At 44.2% G+C, this 12,231-nt stretch overlaps 1 protein-coding gene across 14 annotated transcripts in view; it reads left to right on the forward strand.

The window, feature by feature from the left end:
* The window catches only part of KMT2C (lysine methyltransferase 2C), a 191,397-nt gene that overhangs the window by 171,840 nt on the left and 7,326 nt on the right, over window positions 1–12,231 (forward strand). For 10 of the 14 annotated variants that reach the window (XM_068174789.1, XM_068174817.1, XM_068174823.1 and 7 more), the window contains 10 exons: window positions 592–2,283; window positions 3,520–3,732; window positions 4,112–4,276; window positions 5,537–5,678; window positions 6,801–6,948; window positions 7,743–7,921; window positions 8,019–8,173; window positions 8,360–8,612; window positions 9,192–9,331; window positions 10,277–10,381. In XM_068174789.1, the coding sequence (XP_068030890.1) occupies window positions 592–2,283; window positions 3,520–3,732; window positions 4,112–4,276; window positions 5,537–5,678; window positions 6,801–6,948; window positions 7,743–7,921; window positions 8,019–8,173; window positions 8,360–8,612; window positions 9,192–9,331; window positions 10,277–10,381 (3,192 nt within the window). The remainder of the gene's footprint in view (window positions 1–591; window positions 2,284–3,519; window positions 3,733–4,111; window positions 4,277–5,536; window positions 5,679–6,800; window positions 6,949–7,742; window positions 7,922–8,018; window positions 8,174–8,359; window positions 8,613–9,191; window positions 9,332–10,276; window positions 10,382–12,231) is intronic. The other 4 variants (XM_068174807.1, XM_068174870.1, XM_068174877.1 and 1 more) reach the window with 2 other exon arrangements.

The following is a 12,231-nucleotide window of genomic DNA, read 5'->3' on the forward strand; positions in this document are numbered from 1 at the left end:
CAGTGTTGTGTCCTTCCCTCGACTTTTTGTGTAAGCTACAAGGCATAACTTGTAGTGTCCATGTTGAGTTTATTTTGGTTTTAAAATCTTAAATTTTCAAGCAGCATTTGCAGTTTTCATCTGACATGAGGTGTTTGAGGATCCGCCTGTGAACAAATGGGAATATCCATCACTGTATTCCTGCAAACTTTTCCTTTCCAGTTACATCTTTTCAAAATGTTGCTGATGTGTGAACATCATCTATTCTCATTGTTGCCCTTTTCCTGTCTGTTCCCAACTGTTTGTATTCTGTGCATGGATGACAAGATCTGTAGGATGAGGATCACTGCTGGTTTAGGTTTATATATTCTCTAGCACAGTGCAGTCTTGGTGCGTATTTAGAACTTTCAGATGCTGCTGTTTTGTCTGAGGTCTTGGGCTGGGGAGTATTTCTAACAAAATAATGGCTGTTCAGCATTAAAAACACTGCAGAAATTCTGGTTTGGCCTGAGGTTCGTTGTCTCCTGGAATTACAGTGGTGAGTTACATGGTTTATGCTGCTTACAGAGCCAGTTCGTGGCAGAGGTGAATAATGACTGTTCCAATGTTTAGATCCGGAAGCAGCAGAAGGAGCACGCGGAGCTGATTGAGGAGTACCGGATCAAGCAGCAGCAGCAGCAGCAGTGTGGGATGGCCCCACATTCCATCATGCCAGGGGTCCAGGCTCAGCCTCCCATGGTTCCAGGGGGAACAGCTCCAGCAATGAATCAGCAGAGCTTCCCCATGGTGGCACAGCAGCTCCAGCACCAGCAGCACGCAGTGGTGATCCCTGGGCAATCCAACCCCACCAGGATGCCAAATTTATCCGGATGGCAACCTGCAAACCCTGCGAGTCACATTTCCATGAATCCAGCAAGGATGCAGCCTCCAATGACACCACTGCCAATTACTCCTGGTGCACCGGCTCCTGTGCCTGGCCCAAATGCAGCTGCACAGTCAGGGCCACCCCCAAGGGTGGAGTTTGAGGACAACAACCCTTTCAGTGAAAGTTTCCAGGAGCGGGAGCGGAAGGAGCGCTTACGGGAGCAGCAGGAGCGGCAGCGCATCCAGCTGATGCAGGAGGTGGATCGACAGAGAGCTCTGCAGCAGAGGATGGAGCTGGAGCAGCACAGTATGATGGGGCCTGAACTGAACAACAAAACATCCTTATCTCAGATACCTTTCTTCAATTCTGAGCTGCCTTGTGATTTCATGCAAACCCCTCGGCCCCTGCAGCCGTCCCCACAGCAGCAGCAGCAGCTGGGGCAGATCCTGCAGCAGGGGGCTGTGACCTCCCCTCCCACCACCAATTTTATGCAAAGCACAGAGCGAAGGCCAGTGGGACCTGCAGCTTTTGGACCTGATGCATCTGCTGGTCCAGGTGGAGCCCCCAATTTCCATAATGTCAAACAAACTCATGGGAATCTCCCTGGGGCTGCCTTTACGCAGAACCAGGTCAGGCCTCCATTCCCTTCTGCTGTCCCTTCGTCTCCAGTGCTGGGGGGCAGTGCCCCATGTGGGTCGGACACTGGTGTGCCCCAGGCTGCAAACATCCCTGTATCAGGCCAGTCTCTCATCCAGCTGTATTCTGACATAATCCCAGAAGAGAAAGGCAAAAAGAAAAGGACACGGAAAAAGAAAAAGGACGACGATGCCGAGTCCATAAAAGCCCCGTCAACTCCACACTCAGATATCACTGCACCGTCAACCCCAACCATTTCTGATGCTACCTCCACCCCCACAGTGAACACCCCCAATGAGCCACGGCACCAGGATGAACAGGAGTCCATGGAGCTAACGGGCCCCTCGACATCCAACACGGGAGAGAGCTCCCCAGAGCTGGAGGGGAAGCTCCCCAGCAGCAGCAGCGTGTCCCAGAAACAGCCCGGGGGCAATGCAGAGACTGAAAAGCCTAAAATGGACACACCCACCAGCCTCCAAGAAGTTAAACTGGAAAGGGCAGAAACTGATCTATGCTCAGGTCAAGCTGAGCCTAAACCAGAAAATCCAAGCAGTATTAAGGTGGAGGAGGATAAGGTCACCTCACAGCCAACCTCTTCAGCTCCAAGTCCAGCACAGCCACCCGGTGCTCTGGCAGCCAAAGGGGAGTCAGGGAATGAACTGCTGAAACACCTGCTAAAAAACAAGAAGTCCTCATCTCTTCTAAATCAGAAACCGGAGAACAGTGGCCGAGCAGAAGAAGAGGCTTCTGGGGATAAAAAGTTAGCAGAGAAGCAGAGTCCAGCTGAAGGAATGGTGAGCCTGGTACTGGTTTTGTTACACTCTGGTCAGCAGCAGTCCAGCCTAGTCTGTGCCTTACTGTGGGCATGTGTGGGGACATAACCTGCCTGTACCAGGGTGGAGGAAAGACCTTTAAGGAACTTTAGCCTCTTTCCTGCCTTTTCTTCACAAATTAATCACCTGTGTTGAGCAAAGAATAAATTTTAATATGGCTTCATAGGTTAGCATATTCAGAAGTCACTAAAATGTAAAAAAAAGTATTTTTCTACAGAAAATTGTCTCCAAAAAATACCACTTCCTAATACTGAGGCAGGATTTTACATATGATTCCTAATTACTCACTGATATGTGTCTGTACAGAACATGGTGTGTCTGGGTGCTCCTTTCTCCTGTGACTCCACCTGACTCATCTGTATGATTTATTCATTTATAAGGTCTTTATAAACAGACCTAAAAAAAGTGCTTTCTGTGGAGGTAGGATACCCTTTACACTTAGACTTGTTGGTAATTTTATTGTAATCTTAATCTCTGCTTTCCTCCAAATTCATTCTTAAAACAAAATTTAAATACATTTAAAAGGAAAAAATACTCATAAAAGTAAAGGTAATTGTGAGCAGCAGGTAATTAACTTAAAAATCCACAGTTCAAACATGCGATAGGAATATTAGAATACTGGTGGTAGGGGTCATGTAGAGCTGTTTAAAATAGTAATTAATTTTTTTTTAAATGGGCTTTCTTTTAGCTTGCTCCTGTAGCATTAAGAGTCCCATCCTGATCCTTTTTACCCAGCCGTGCTTCCATGGGAAGAAAGGCTTTGCAGATTTGTACTGGAAGTATTTAAGCAAATGGTACAATCCAGAAAGGTTTCACAACACTTTTTTTTTTTTGCTAACCTCAAAATACTTCTGTATTTTATTGACTTCCATGCCTTTCTTCTGCCACCAAGTCTGTCTTTCATTAGGCCCTGTGAGCATCTCCAAGGTTTCATGCGCATGAAACTTTATTTTAGGGGGTATTCAAAAGAGAATGTTACTAGCCTGTGAGTTGTTAATGATGTTTTCAGATGTCGGTGGTGTTAATGGGAGGTCATAATTCTGTCTTGTAGGGACAGATTAGCTGTTCCACCTGCCAGTAAAATAGACTTTGTTATCAGTGAGATTTATTACTCTGTGCCTGTGCTTTCAGAGTCATGCAGCAAATCGGAGTGAACTGTGTATTAACATGTCAAAAATTCTGCTGCACTTCCTTTTTTCACACCAGCAAACTGCAGGAGCCCAGATGCAAGGTACATTTGGGTGCAGTAACAGCCAGCTCCAGAGAGCAGAGGTAGGACCTGAAACCAAGAAGCAGAGAAACAAGCGGGCTCAGAGGACAGGGGAGAAGGCAGCTCCTCGGTCCAAGAAAAGGAAAAAAGAGGAAGAAGAAAAGCAGGCTGTTTATCCTAACGCAGATACCTTCATCCAGCTGAAACAGGTGAGTGTGCAGGGGCTGGGAAAGGCAGTCCAGAGACCATGTGGAAAGGTGGATTTCTCCCAGTGGAAGTGAAGTTGATGGTTAAGTTGAATTTTGAGCACAGGGTTGGGAAAATGCGAACTTCCACAAAAATCAGGGAATTTAAAGTTTGGTGTTTAGTTTTGGAAGGTGGGCTGACATGGCAGGTAGTCCCAGAGCCACAGAGTTCCTGGCAGCTCTGGCAGCCTCTGGATGAGCTGGCAAGGAGCTGGAGCTGAACAATTTCCTGACAGTGGATAAATTCCAATTTTTCTTTTCAATTAGAAACCACTCTACGGACTGGAGAATAGCAGTGTTCTGTCTTAGACTTAATTTCTAACCTTTTTTTTCTTTAATACAGCAACTTTCTCTTCTGCCTTTGGTGGAACCAATAATTGGAGTGAGCTTTGCACACTTTCTCCCTTATGGCAGTGGCCAACTAAATGGTGGAAATCGACTCGTGGGAAGTTTTGGTAGTGCTACTCTTGATGGGGCTTCAGATTACTACTCCCAGCTCATTTACAAGGTATGGTTTTAATCTGGATTTCTGTTGTGTGCTCTCTGTGGGAAGAGAAGTCCATGATATTAGTACTACTAGTCAGAGTTCTTGCCTTTTTTGCAACTAGAAGAAAAATAACCTTTTATTTGTCGACTAGATAGTGTGAAACAGTCACCGTTGTTTTACTGTCTGAAAGTGGATATTGATTCTGGAAACTGTGTTGTTGTAAACTAATTAAAAACTACAAATACTCTTTTAACAAATGGATGCTAAATAATGAAAATTGTAATTACAGTTTTGTGGAGCAGAAAAGACTGAATTCTCAGTATTTTGCAGAGTCACTGAAAGCATTAAACGTTTCTTAATGTGAATTAAATAAGAAATAAGAGTTTTTCTCATTTGCCCACTAAGCCCTAACTAAGACCCTGGAAACTCTGAACAAAATAGACTGTTTGTTGATGAGTTAATAACCCACAGCATTTAAAACTTAGTCTCTGAGATCAGAATGGCAATACTGGGAGGGCAGCGGGATACTGAATAGACAGAATCAAATTTGCTGCTTGGATACCCTAATATGAAAACCTATTAAAACCAGTGGTGTTTTCTCCAGTCTTACACAGTGTGTAAGCTGAGAATGGGACCTACAGAAATAGTTCTTGTGGTCAAAAGTGAGTAGTGAAGATTAGCTTTGTGGGCATGACTGCAGGAACAACAGATACTGAAATTCTCATTTAATTTTCATTTAAAATATGGGCAGTTGAATAAACTGGTGAGAAGTAGCCCAGAGTATGAACTTGCAGACTATCTTCTGCTCCATGGTGCCTGCTTCAGTGACAGCTCATCCTGTGCTGAATGTGAGGCAGCTTCCCCTTGAGGGGCAGCTGGGGAAGCTGACTTGTTCGTAGTGCTGGAGTCACTGTGGAACAGCTCTCTCAGTGTGGAGTTGGCACCTTTGCTGAAACTGTAGGAACTTGTTTGAAACTGTTCCTTAAAATGTTCTTCGTGCATTTTTGTAAACAGTTCAGCCACATCTTGTTTTGGTTGTGTGTTTGGCAGTGTTTACTCATGTGAACTATTTCTCTGACATCACTGATACAAGAAAGGCAATCAGCGTGTCTTGTACAGGAGATACCTTTCTATCTCATGCTCGGGTCTCAGCTGTGGCTGCGTATCAGTTCTACATCTGGGTGTAAAACTGAGTGGGTTGCATTGTCTGGTATTGGAACAAGGGAAATTCTCTCCCTGTGTTCCATCCTGATTGATGGTTCTTTAATCCATGTCATGCAGCAGAACAATCTGAGCAATCCCCCGACCCCCCCGGCCTCTCTCCCTCCCACGCCGCCGCCCGTGGCCTGCCAGAAGTTGGTCAATGGCTTCGCCACCACGGAGGAACTCGCTGGCAAGGCTGGAGTGCTGGGAGGCCACGATGGTAAGGCTGGTGTGTGTTGGTTCTGTAAAGTGTGTCCTGCTTGTAGCAAATGGCAAAACAGATCTTAGAATCACAAAACATGCAGAGTTGGAAGGGACCCACAGGGATTATTGAGTCCAGCTCCCAGCCCTGCACAGGACACCCCCAGCAATCCCACCCCGTGCCTGAGAACGTTGGCCAAAGGCTCTTGGAGCTCTTCAGGTTTGGTGCTGTGACCACCTCCCTGGGGAGCCTGTTCAGTGCCCAGCCACCCTCTGGGTGAAGAACCCTTTTCTGATAACCAACCTGAACCTCCCCTGACACAACTTCAGGCCGTTCTCTTGGCTCCCTTCACTGGTGGCCAGAGAGAAGAGAGCCACACCCGCCCCTCTCATCATGAGGAAGCTGGAGGCTGCTGAGAGGTCTCCCCTTGGACTCCTCCAGGTTGCCTCCTAGGATGCTTCTCAGTTGCAATGCTCCTTTATAAAAACAAAATGCCCAGACTTTTCAAGGTTATAGTCATTACTAGCCAGCAATATTTTTACACCAGGATCGTGTCAGGTGTTGGGTCCCTTTGCCTTGTTCTCATTCAAAAACATGTTGAGAGCTAGACACACTCTTAAGAAATGAGAAGGGAAAACTTGAGATTGGTTTTTTTGGGTCCAGTACAAATCACTGGCATGAGCTCCTTGGTTGAGTGAGCTCAAAGCAGCCTATCCAGAATGTGTGCAGTCAGCATGTATTTCCTGGTACTTACAATTGGGACAGTTAAAATTGCTTTCTATTCTTTATACTGGGTCTTTGTAAAGACTATTCAGTGATTAAAATCCCTTTTTTCACACTCCGTTTCCTTTGTTGTTGCAAAATTGTTGATTTTTTCTACTTTTGTGGGTTTTTTAAGTAAACAAACATCCTCTCATAGTGGCAGAAGACACACTCAAAAGCCTTTCAGGCTCTGTTTGCTCAAAATTTGCAGGTTTTTGTAAAAATGGAAGTTAATCTTGAATGGTCACAATTTTTTGAACTCCGAAATGTCTTGAGAGTGGTGTCACCATCAGGCCCCACCCACACCCAGCAGGCAGCATGTCTGTCACTGAAAGAGCTGTCCAGATGTCTCATTGTGCTGTGCCTTTCTGGTTTCAGTTACCAAAGCTCTGGGGCCAAAGCAGTTCCAGTTGCCTTTCAGACCACAAGATGATTTATTAGCCAGAGCAATGGCTCAGGGCCCCAAAACTGTGGATGTTCCTGCTTCACTTCCAACACCACCTCACAACAACCAGGAGGAGTTAAGGTAGGTTTTACTTGACATCTTCAGAAAGGTATTTGGAGCAGATTCTGTGGTCTTTCATTGGATGAGACTGTGAAGGTGTAGAGAAACAAAATCCTTTTTGCACAGGCACAGAACGGAATGGGATCATTTTAACTCTTAACATTCCATGTGTAGAGAGCAGCATTGTGAAGTAGGTGATTCTAGCCATTGCTAGATTCTGTTAAATTGTTAGGAATTCCTTACCTTGATCTCTTAAAAGTGGAAGAAAATGATACAAATAGGTGCCTTTCCTGGGGCAGTGGGGTGCTGCAGTGACAGGTGACTGCTGTAGCTGCCGCAAGACACTGCTAGAGCCAGCCTGAAACTGCACAGCTCCACTCAGTTTCCCAGGTGAGAATCACTGACTGGAACATGAGTCTCTGTGCAGAGATCTTCCCTTTTGCCTACCTTTCACTTGCCTGCCCAAAGTATGGGTGTCTGTGAAGCACTGGAGCCTGTATGTGGACAAAGTCCAGAGAGTTCAAATATTAAAACAGTTCAAATATTAAATGCTCATTTTTTACCCTGGTGGATAGAGCCATGAACAGAGGGTTTGGCTTTTTTAGTCTCTTTGTTTTCTTCATGGATCTTTCCCAAGAAATGGAATATGTGTGCAATGGAATATGAGATACCCAGAGGTGATGGCCAACCACCTACTTGTGTTCTGTGACCAGTAGCAACTAGCAAGTTCATTTTAGTTCCCTGTCATGATTTATAACTTTGGCTTTCCAAAAGTTTGTCCGTTTCCAAAACAGCTTTTTTGGGTTTTGTTCCAGGGTTCAAGATCACTGTGAAGACAGGGACACTCCTGACAGCTTTGTTCCTTCTTCCTCTCCTGAAAGCGTGGTGGGAATGGAGATCAGTCGCTACCCAGACTTGTCAGTTGTAAAGGAGGAGAACCCAGAGCCTGTCCCATCTCCCATCATTCCCATCCTGCCCAGCAGCACTGGGAAAGGTGAGGCTGCAGCAGAGTGAACATTACAGCTAGGATTGTTTTTGTGTCTATTCCCATAAGTGTAGGACTAACATGCTGTATTCTGTTTTATTTTCAGGTTCAGAAGCCAAAAGGAATTACATAAAATCAGAACCCGGTTCAGGAGCGTTACCTGGTTCTGGCTTCTTCTCCTCCCAGCTTGGACCATCCCAGAACGGCCCTAAATCTGGCCTTATCTCTGTAGCAATTACTTTACATCCCACAGCTGCTGAGGTAAAAAGAATAAGCATGTATTGCATACATAGAGTACAGGAGCAGTTAATTTGGTTTATGTATAGTGACTCTGAGGGGGTAACAGTGCAGTAATGCTGCTGCTGCAATCTCCTAATAGTTTGTATCTCTGCTGTCTGAACTGCTTGTCAGATGTAAGCAAAGGTTTGTTTTTATTTCTGTTTTTAGAACATCAGTAGCGTTGTAGCAGCATTCTCCAACCTGCTCCATGTCAGAATTCCCAACAGTTACGAGGTCAGTAATGCTCCAGATGTCCCATCCTCCATGGCAGCCACCAACACTCACAGAGGGAACCCATCTATGGAGTACAGGCAGCACCTGCTCCTGCAGGGTCCCCAGGCAGGATCCATGGGACCTGCCAGGATCGTGGGGCCCTACGGGCTGAAGCAGCCCAATGTGCCATTCCCTGCCAGCAGCAATGGTGAGTGGGCTTTAACTTCCCAGTGTTCAGTACCAGGGTTTAACTGAGTCAGTATGGATGCATTTCAGCCTCATAAATCCATGCTCTAGAATTCAGTAATGGATTTTTGTTCCAAATGAAACTTTTCACTTCTTACATGATCGTGTGGATGCTTCTGGATTTAACCATGAGTAGTTCTTATCCATCTCTGATTTCCATTGTCTGTTTACATCACTGTCAGTGAGGCATTTCTCCCATAATTCCTAACATTATTAGGGGTTTTTATGTCCAGTCTGGTTTTAAATACATAATTCAGGAAGATTGTTCCCATGCTGGAAAGCTTGCTTGACATGGTTTAAGTCTGTGTTCCTGTGTTAGTTTATTTTGTGATTTTTTTACAATTTTTTTTTTTTTTTTGCCTGGTTTGTACAGTTGTCTTAGGTCTGATTTATACAATTTATCTATCGGCCAAGGTTTAAAGCCCTCCTTCCATGCCGTATCCAGGAGGCTGTTAGTCCTCTAGACCAGTGAAGAATACTGTGATCTCTCTGAAATCTGGTTTGATCTGATCCAGCCTCTGACAGATAATCTGTTCCCTAGGTCTGGCTGGCTACAAGGATCACAGCCAGAGCATGGCAGAAGGCTCAGCACTGAGGCCTCGCTGGTGCTCCCACTGCAAGGTCGTGGTCCTGGGCAGTGGCGTGAGAAAATCCTTCAAAGACCTGCCCTTCCTCAAACAGGTCAGTGCTGAGGTGCCCAGGGCAGGGCCCTGTGCTCAGCTGGGCTCCTTAAAGCAAGGGATGGCACCAAGTCCTACCTGTCCTGCCAGCCAAGAGCACTTCAGCTTCCTGTGCCCATCCTTGTGTGTCCTGATTCAGGGTGGGACATTCAGGCACATCTGCAGTGCAGCTGAAAGATGGCAAAGTTGTTACTGATACCAAATGAATCCCAGTACGTTTCATAAAACAGGTCCCATCTCTGGGAGTTCTCAAAGCTCTGCTACCAAGCTCCTTCCCTGACCTCTTCAGGGACCTCAATTCAAAAGAAGCTCATTTGTGAGGCAGCCACGTTGCTGTGTCAGGAACTCCTGTAAGAGCAGGAGTACTTGCACTCCTTTTGGGCAGGAATCAGATTTCAGTTGCAATCTCTTGTCCTTACGCTGGGAACTGTCATTCCTTCAAAGAATGCCATTGCTCTTCAGTGACCAGGAGGTGACTACACCACAAAGACATAGCCAGAACTTGCATAGAGTAAAGTGCTCATGCAGGCAGGAATGCACTGAATTCCCAGTAAGGTTTTGCAGATGGATCAGTAGATAAAACAGTGTGATCTGGCTTTGATTAGGCTGAAATGAGACATTCTTTTGCCATCTAAAGATAAAAGAAAATGGATTTTGCTTTGCAAGAGTCCTATGGAGCAGATGGGTGCATGGTATAGAATGTTTTATTTTGATTGTTAAACTTCTGTGAAAGGCAGGAAATGCTGAAGAACAAGGGTGTAGGTGGTGGTAACGTTAGATCTGTCAAATAATCAAGTATTTATATCACAGCATCCCTCATTATTTCACAAATGTTCTACAAATAAAAGAGTTTCCAGCCAGATTGGAAGACTTGTTTCATTAGACTTACTATGTGAAGAATGGTATTAAAATGCACTTCTTACACTCTTCTGTGTTTGATTCCCAGGATTCCCAAGAAGGCTCAGATAAAATGAAGGACATTGTATTCTGTAGCAACAACTGCTTTGTTCTTTATTCAGCAGCTGTGCAAGCAAAAAACTCAGAGAACAAAGTAAGTATCAAACACTGGCAGACCCAAGTGAGCTGAAATTATTGCAGCTATTTGTTGGAGAACAGAGAGAGGCCGAGGGGGAAGTTTGCACTTCATTTGAGAGGTTTATAAATTAATTGCTGTATATTCAGATGTTGAGATTCTGAACCAGCAGCATGAATTAAAAATCATATTTGCAGAACTTTATGTCTGACAGATGCATGGCAGAAAAGTATCGCCTTTGGCTGCCCTCTTGGGCTTTGAAGATGCAGTCTCAAAAAATGAGTAATTCAAGTTCTCTGGGCTTTGTAAACAACCACAGACACATTTTTAAGGGGTATATCCTGCATTTGGATGTGGCTTGTATAGTTAAAAATAAAATTACAGATGTGAAAATAATAATTGAGCAGCAGGTTTGTAAAAAGAGTTTCATTTGTTCAGTGTACCTGGGAAAATAGAATCCTGTTCCCTGACTTTATTTGGGTGAAGCTGCCATTTTAAAGCATTGATTACCAAAACACCAGTAAGGAGCCTGTGAGCTGACAGTGACCAGGAAAAGGAGTTCGTTATTAATGGAGAAGTACATCTGAAGAAGTTCATTCAACTGAAGGTGGAATTAGGCCAGGGAATTTTCTCTGGTGGTCCCAAATATTCTGTGTAGTTCTCTACCTGCAGATGCTGCAAGGGGTGTCCAACACCTGAGAGAAAAGGGGCATCTTTTCTTGCTGTCTCAAGGGTCATTCAGTGTCAGAGGAAGGGGAACTTAAATTTATCTAATTATTTAATCATTAAAAGTGAAATCGTCTTCACTGAAGACTGAATGATCTTCTTGAGTTTCTCACAGTTAAAATTTTTGAGTACTTCTTTTAACTAACTTGTCTTCTGCTGTTTCTAGTTCAAATGCACCTTTTTTCCCCTAAACTATTGGACAGGACAGGCTGTGTCCTTCAAGCTTTACCTAATTAATGTGTTCTCATAGTCCTGTATAGACTGTATAGTTTGAAGCCTTCCTTCAAGTGCATCCTGCTTACTTTCTGAGGAAGAATTGAATTTAAAAAATACAACCCTGGAGAAAATATCTCTGTGTGCATCCATATCCTATTAGTGTCCCATGTAGCTCATTTTCAGTTGTTGTATAAACAGGGTAACATTCCTTTACAAGTGCATCAGCATGTACCTAATTAAGTTAATTAAATGTCATGTTCAGCCTCTTGATCCTTTAATTTACTCTTTCAAGATTAATCACACAAACCACGCTAAGCACTTCATAATATAAACTTCCTTTGTTGTTCTTGTTTTCTCTCTCAGGTTTTTGAGGTTTTTTATTTTCACAAATCTCTACAGGTATAATTTTTTGTGTTTACTGTCACTGAATAGTTTAAGTCCTCAAGTTGTATCAAATCCAAAGCCCTGAAGAAATTCCTCCTCACTTGTTTCCAGGAAAAAAAATGTGTGGCATTAGTTCTAAATTTTCCACTTCTACCATATACCAGATTGTTGCACTTGAAATTAGTTCTGTGACCCATAAATTAAGGTTACTTCATGTTGTAACAAAACTTGCTAAGAATATGAACTAAAGCTGGCAGTCAGCTCACCGAGGGAGATAGAGGAGTTTTGCATTCAGAACCTGGACAAAGGATTATTTGTGCTTTCTCTCATGTTTTAAAGGGGCACCATGTTTTAGGTAGGCTGGGCAAGTTTCCTGCTCCAAATCCTGGTCCAAGCTGTGGTAACATGGGTCAGGCTAATTTCCATCTTTCTCTGTTGCTGCATCTTGATTTTAGTCATTTGGAGAAGCCTCTCCCATACTGAGCTGCCCGTGTTTTTGGCTTACATTTAATGATTTAACAAGTTAGGGATCTTTTTCTTAA

The sequence above is a fragment of the Anomalospiza imberbis genome, chromosome 1 (genome assembly GCF_031753505.1).
Source record: "Anomalospiza imberbis isolate Cuckoo-Finch-1a 21T00152 chromosome 1, ASM3175350v1, whole genome shotgun sequence".
Classification (NCBI taxonomy): Eukaryota; Metazoa; Chordata; class Aves; order Passeriformes; family Viduidae; genus Anomalospiza; species Anomalospiza imberbis.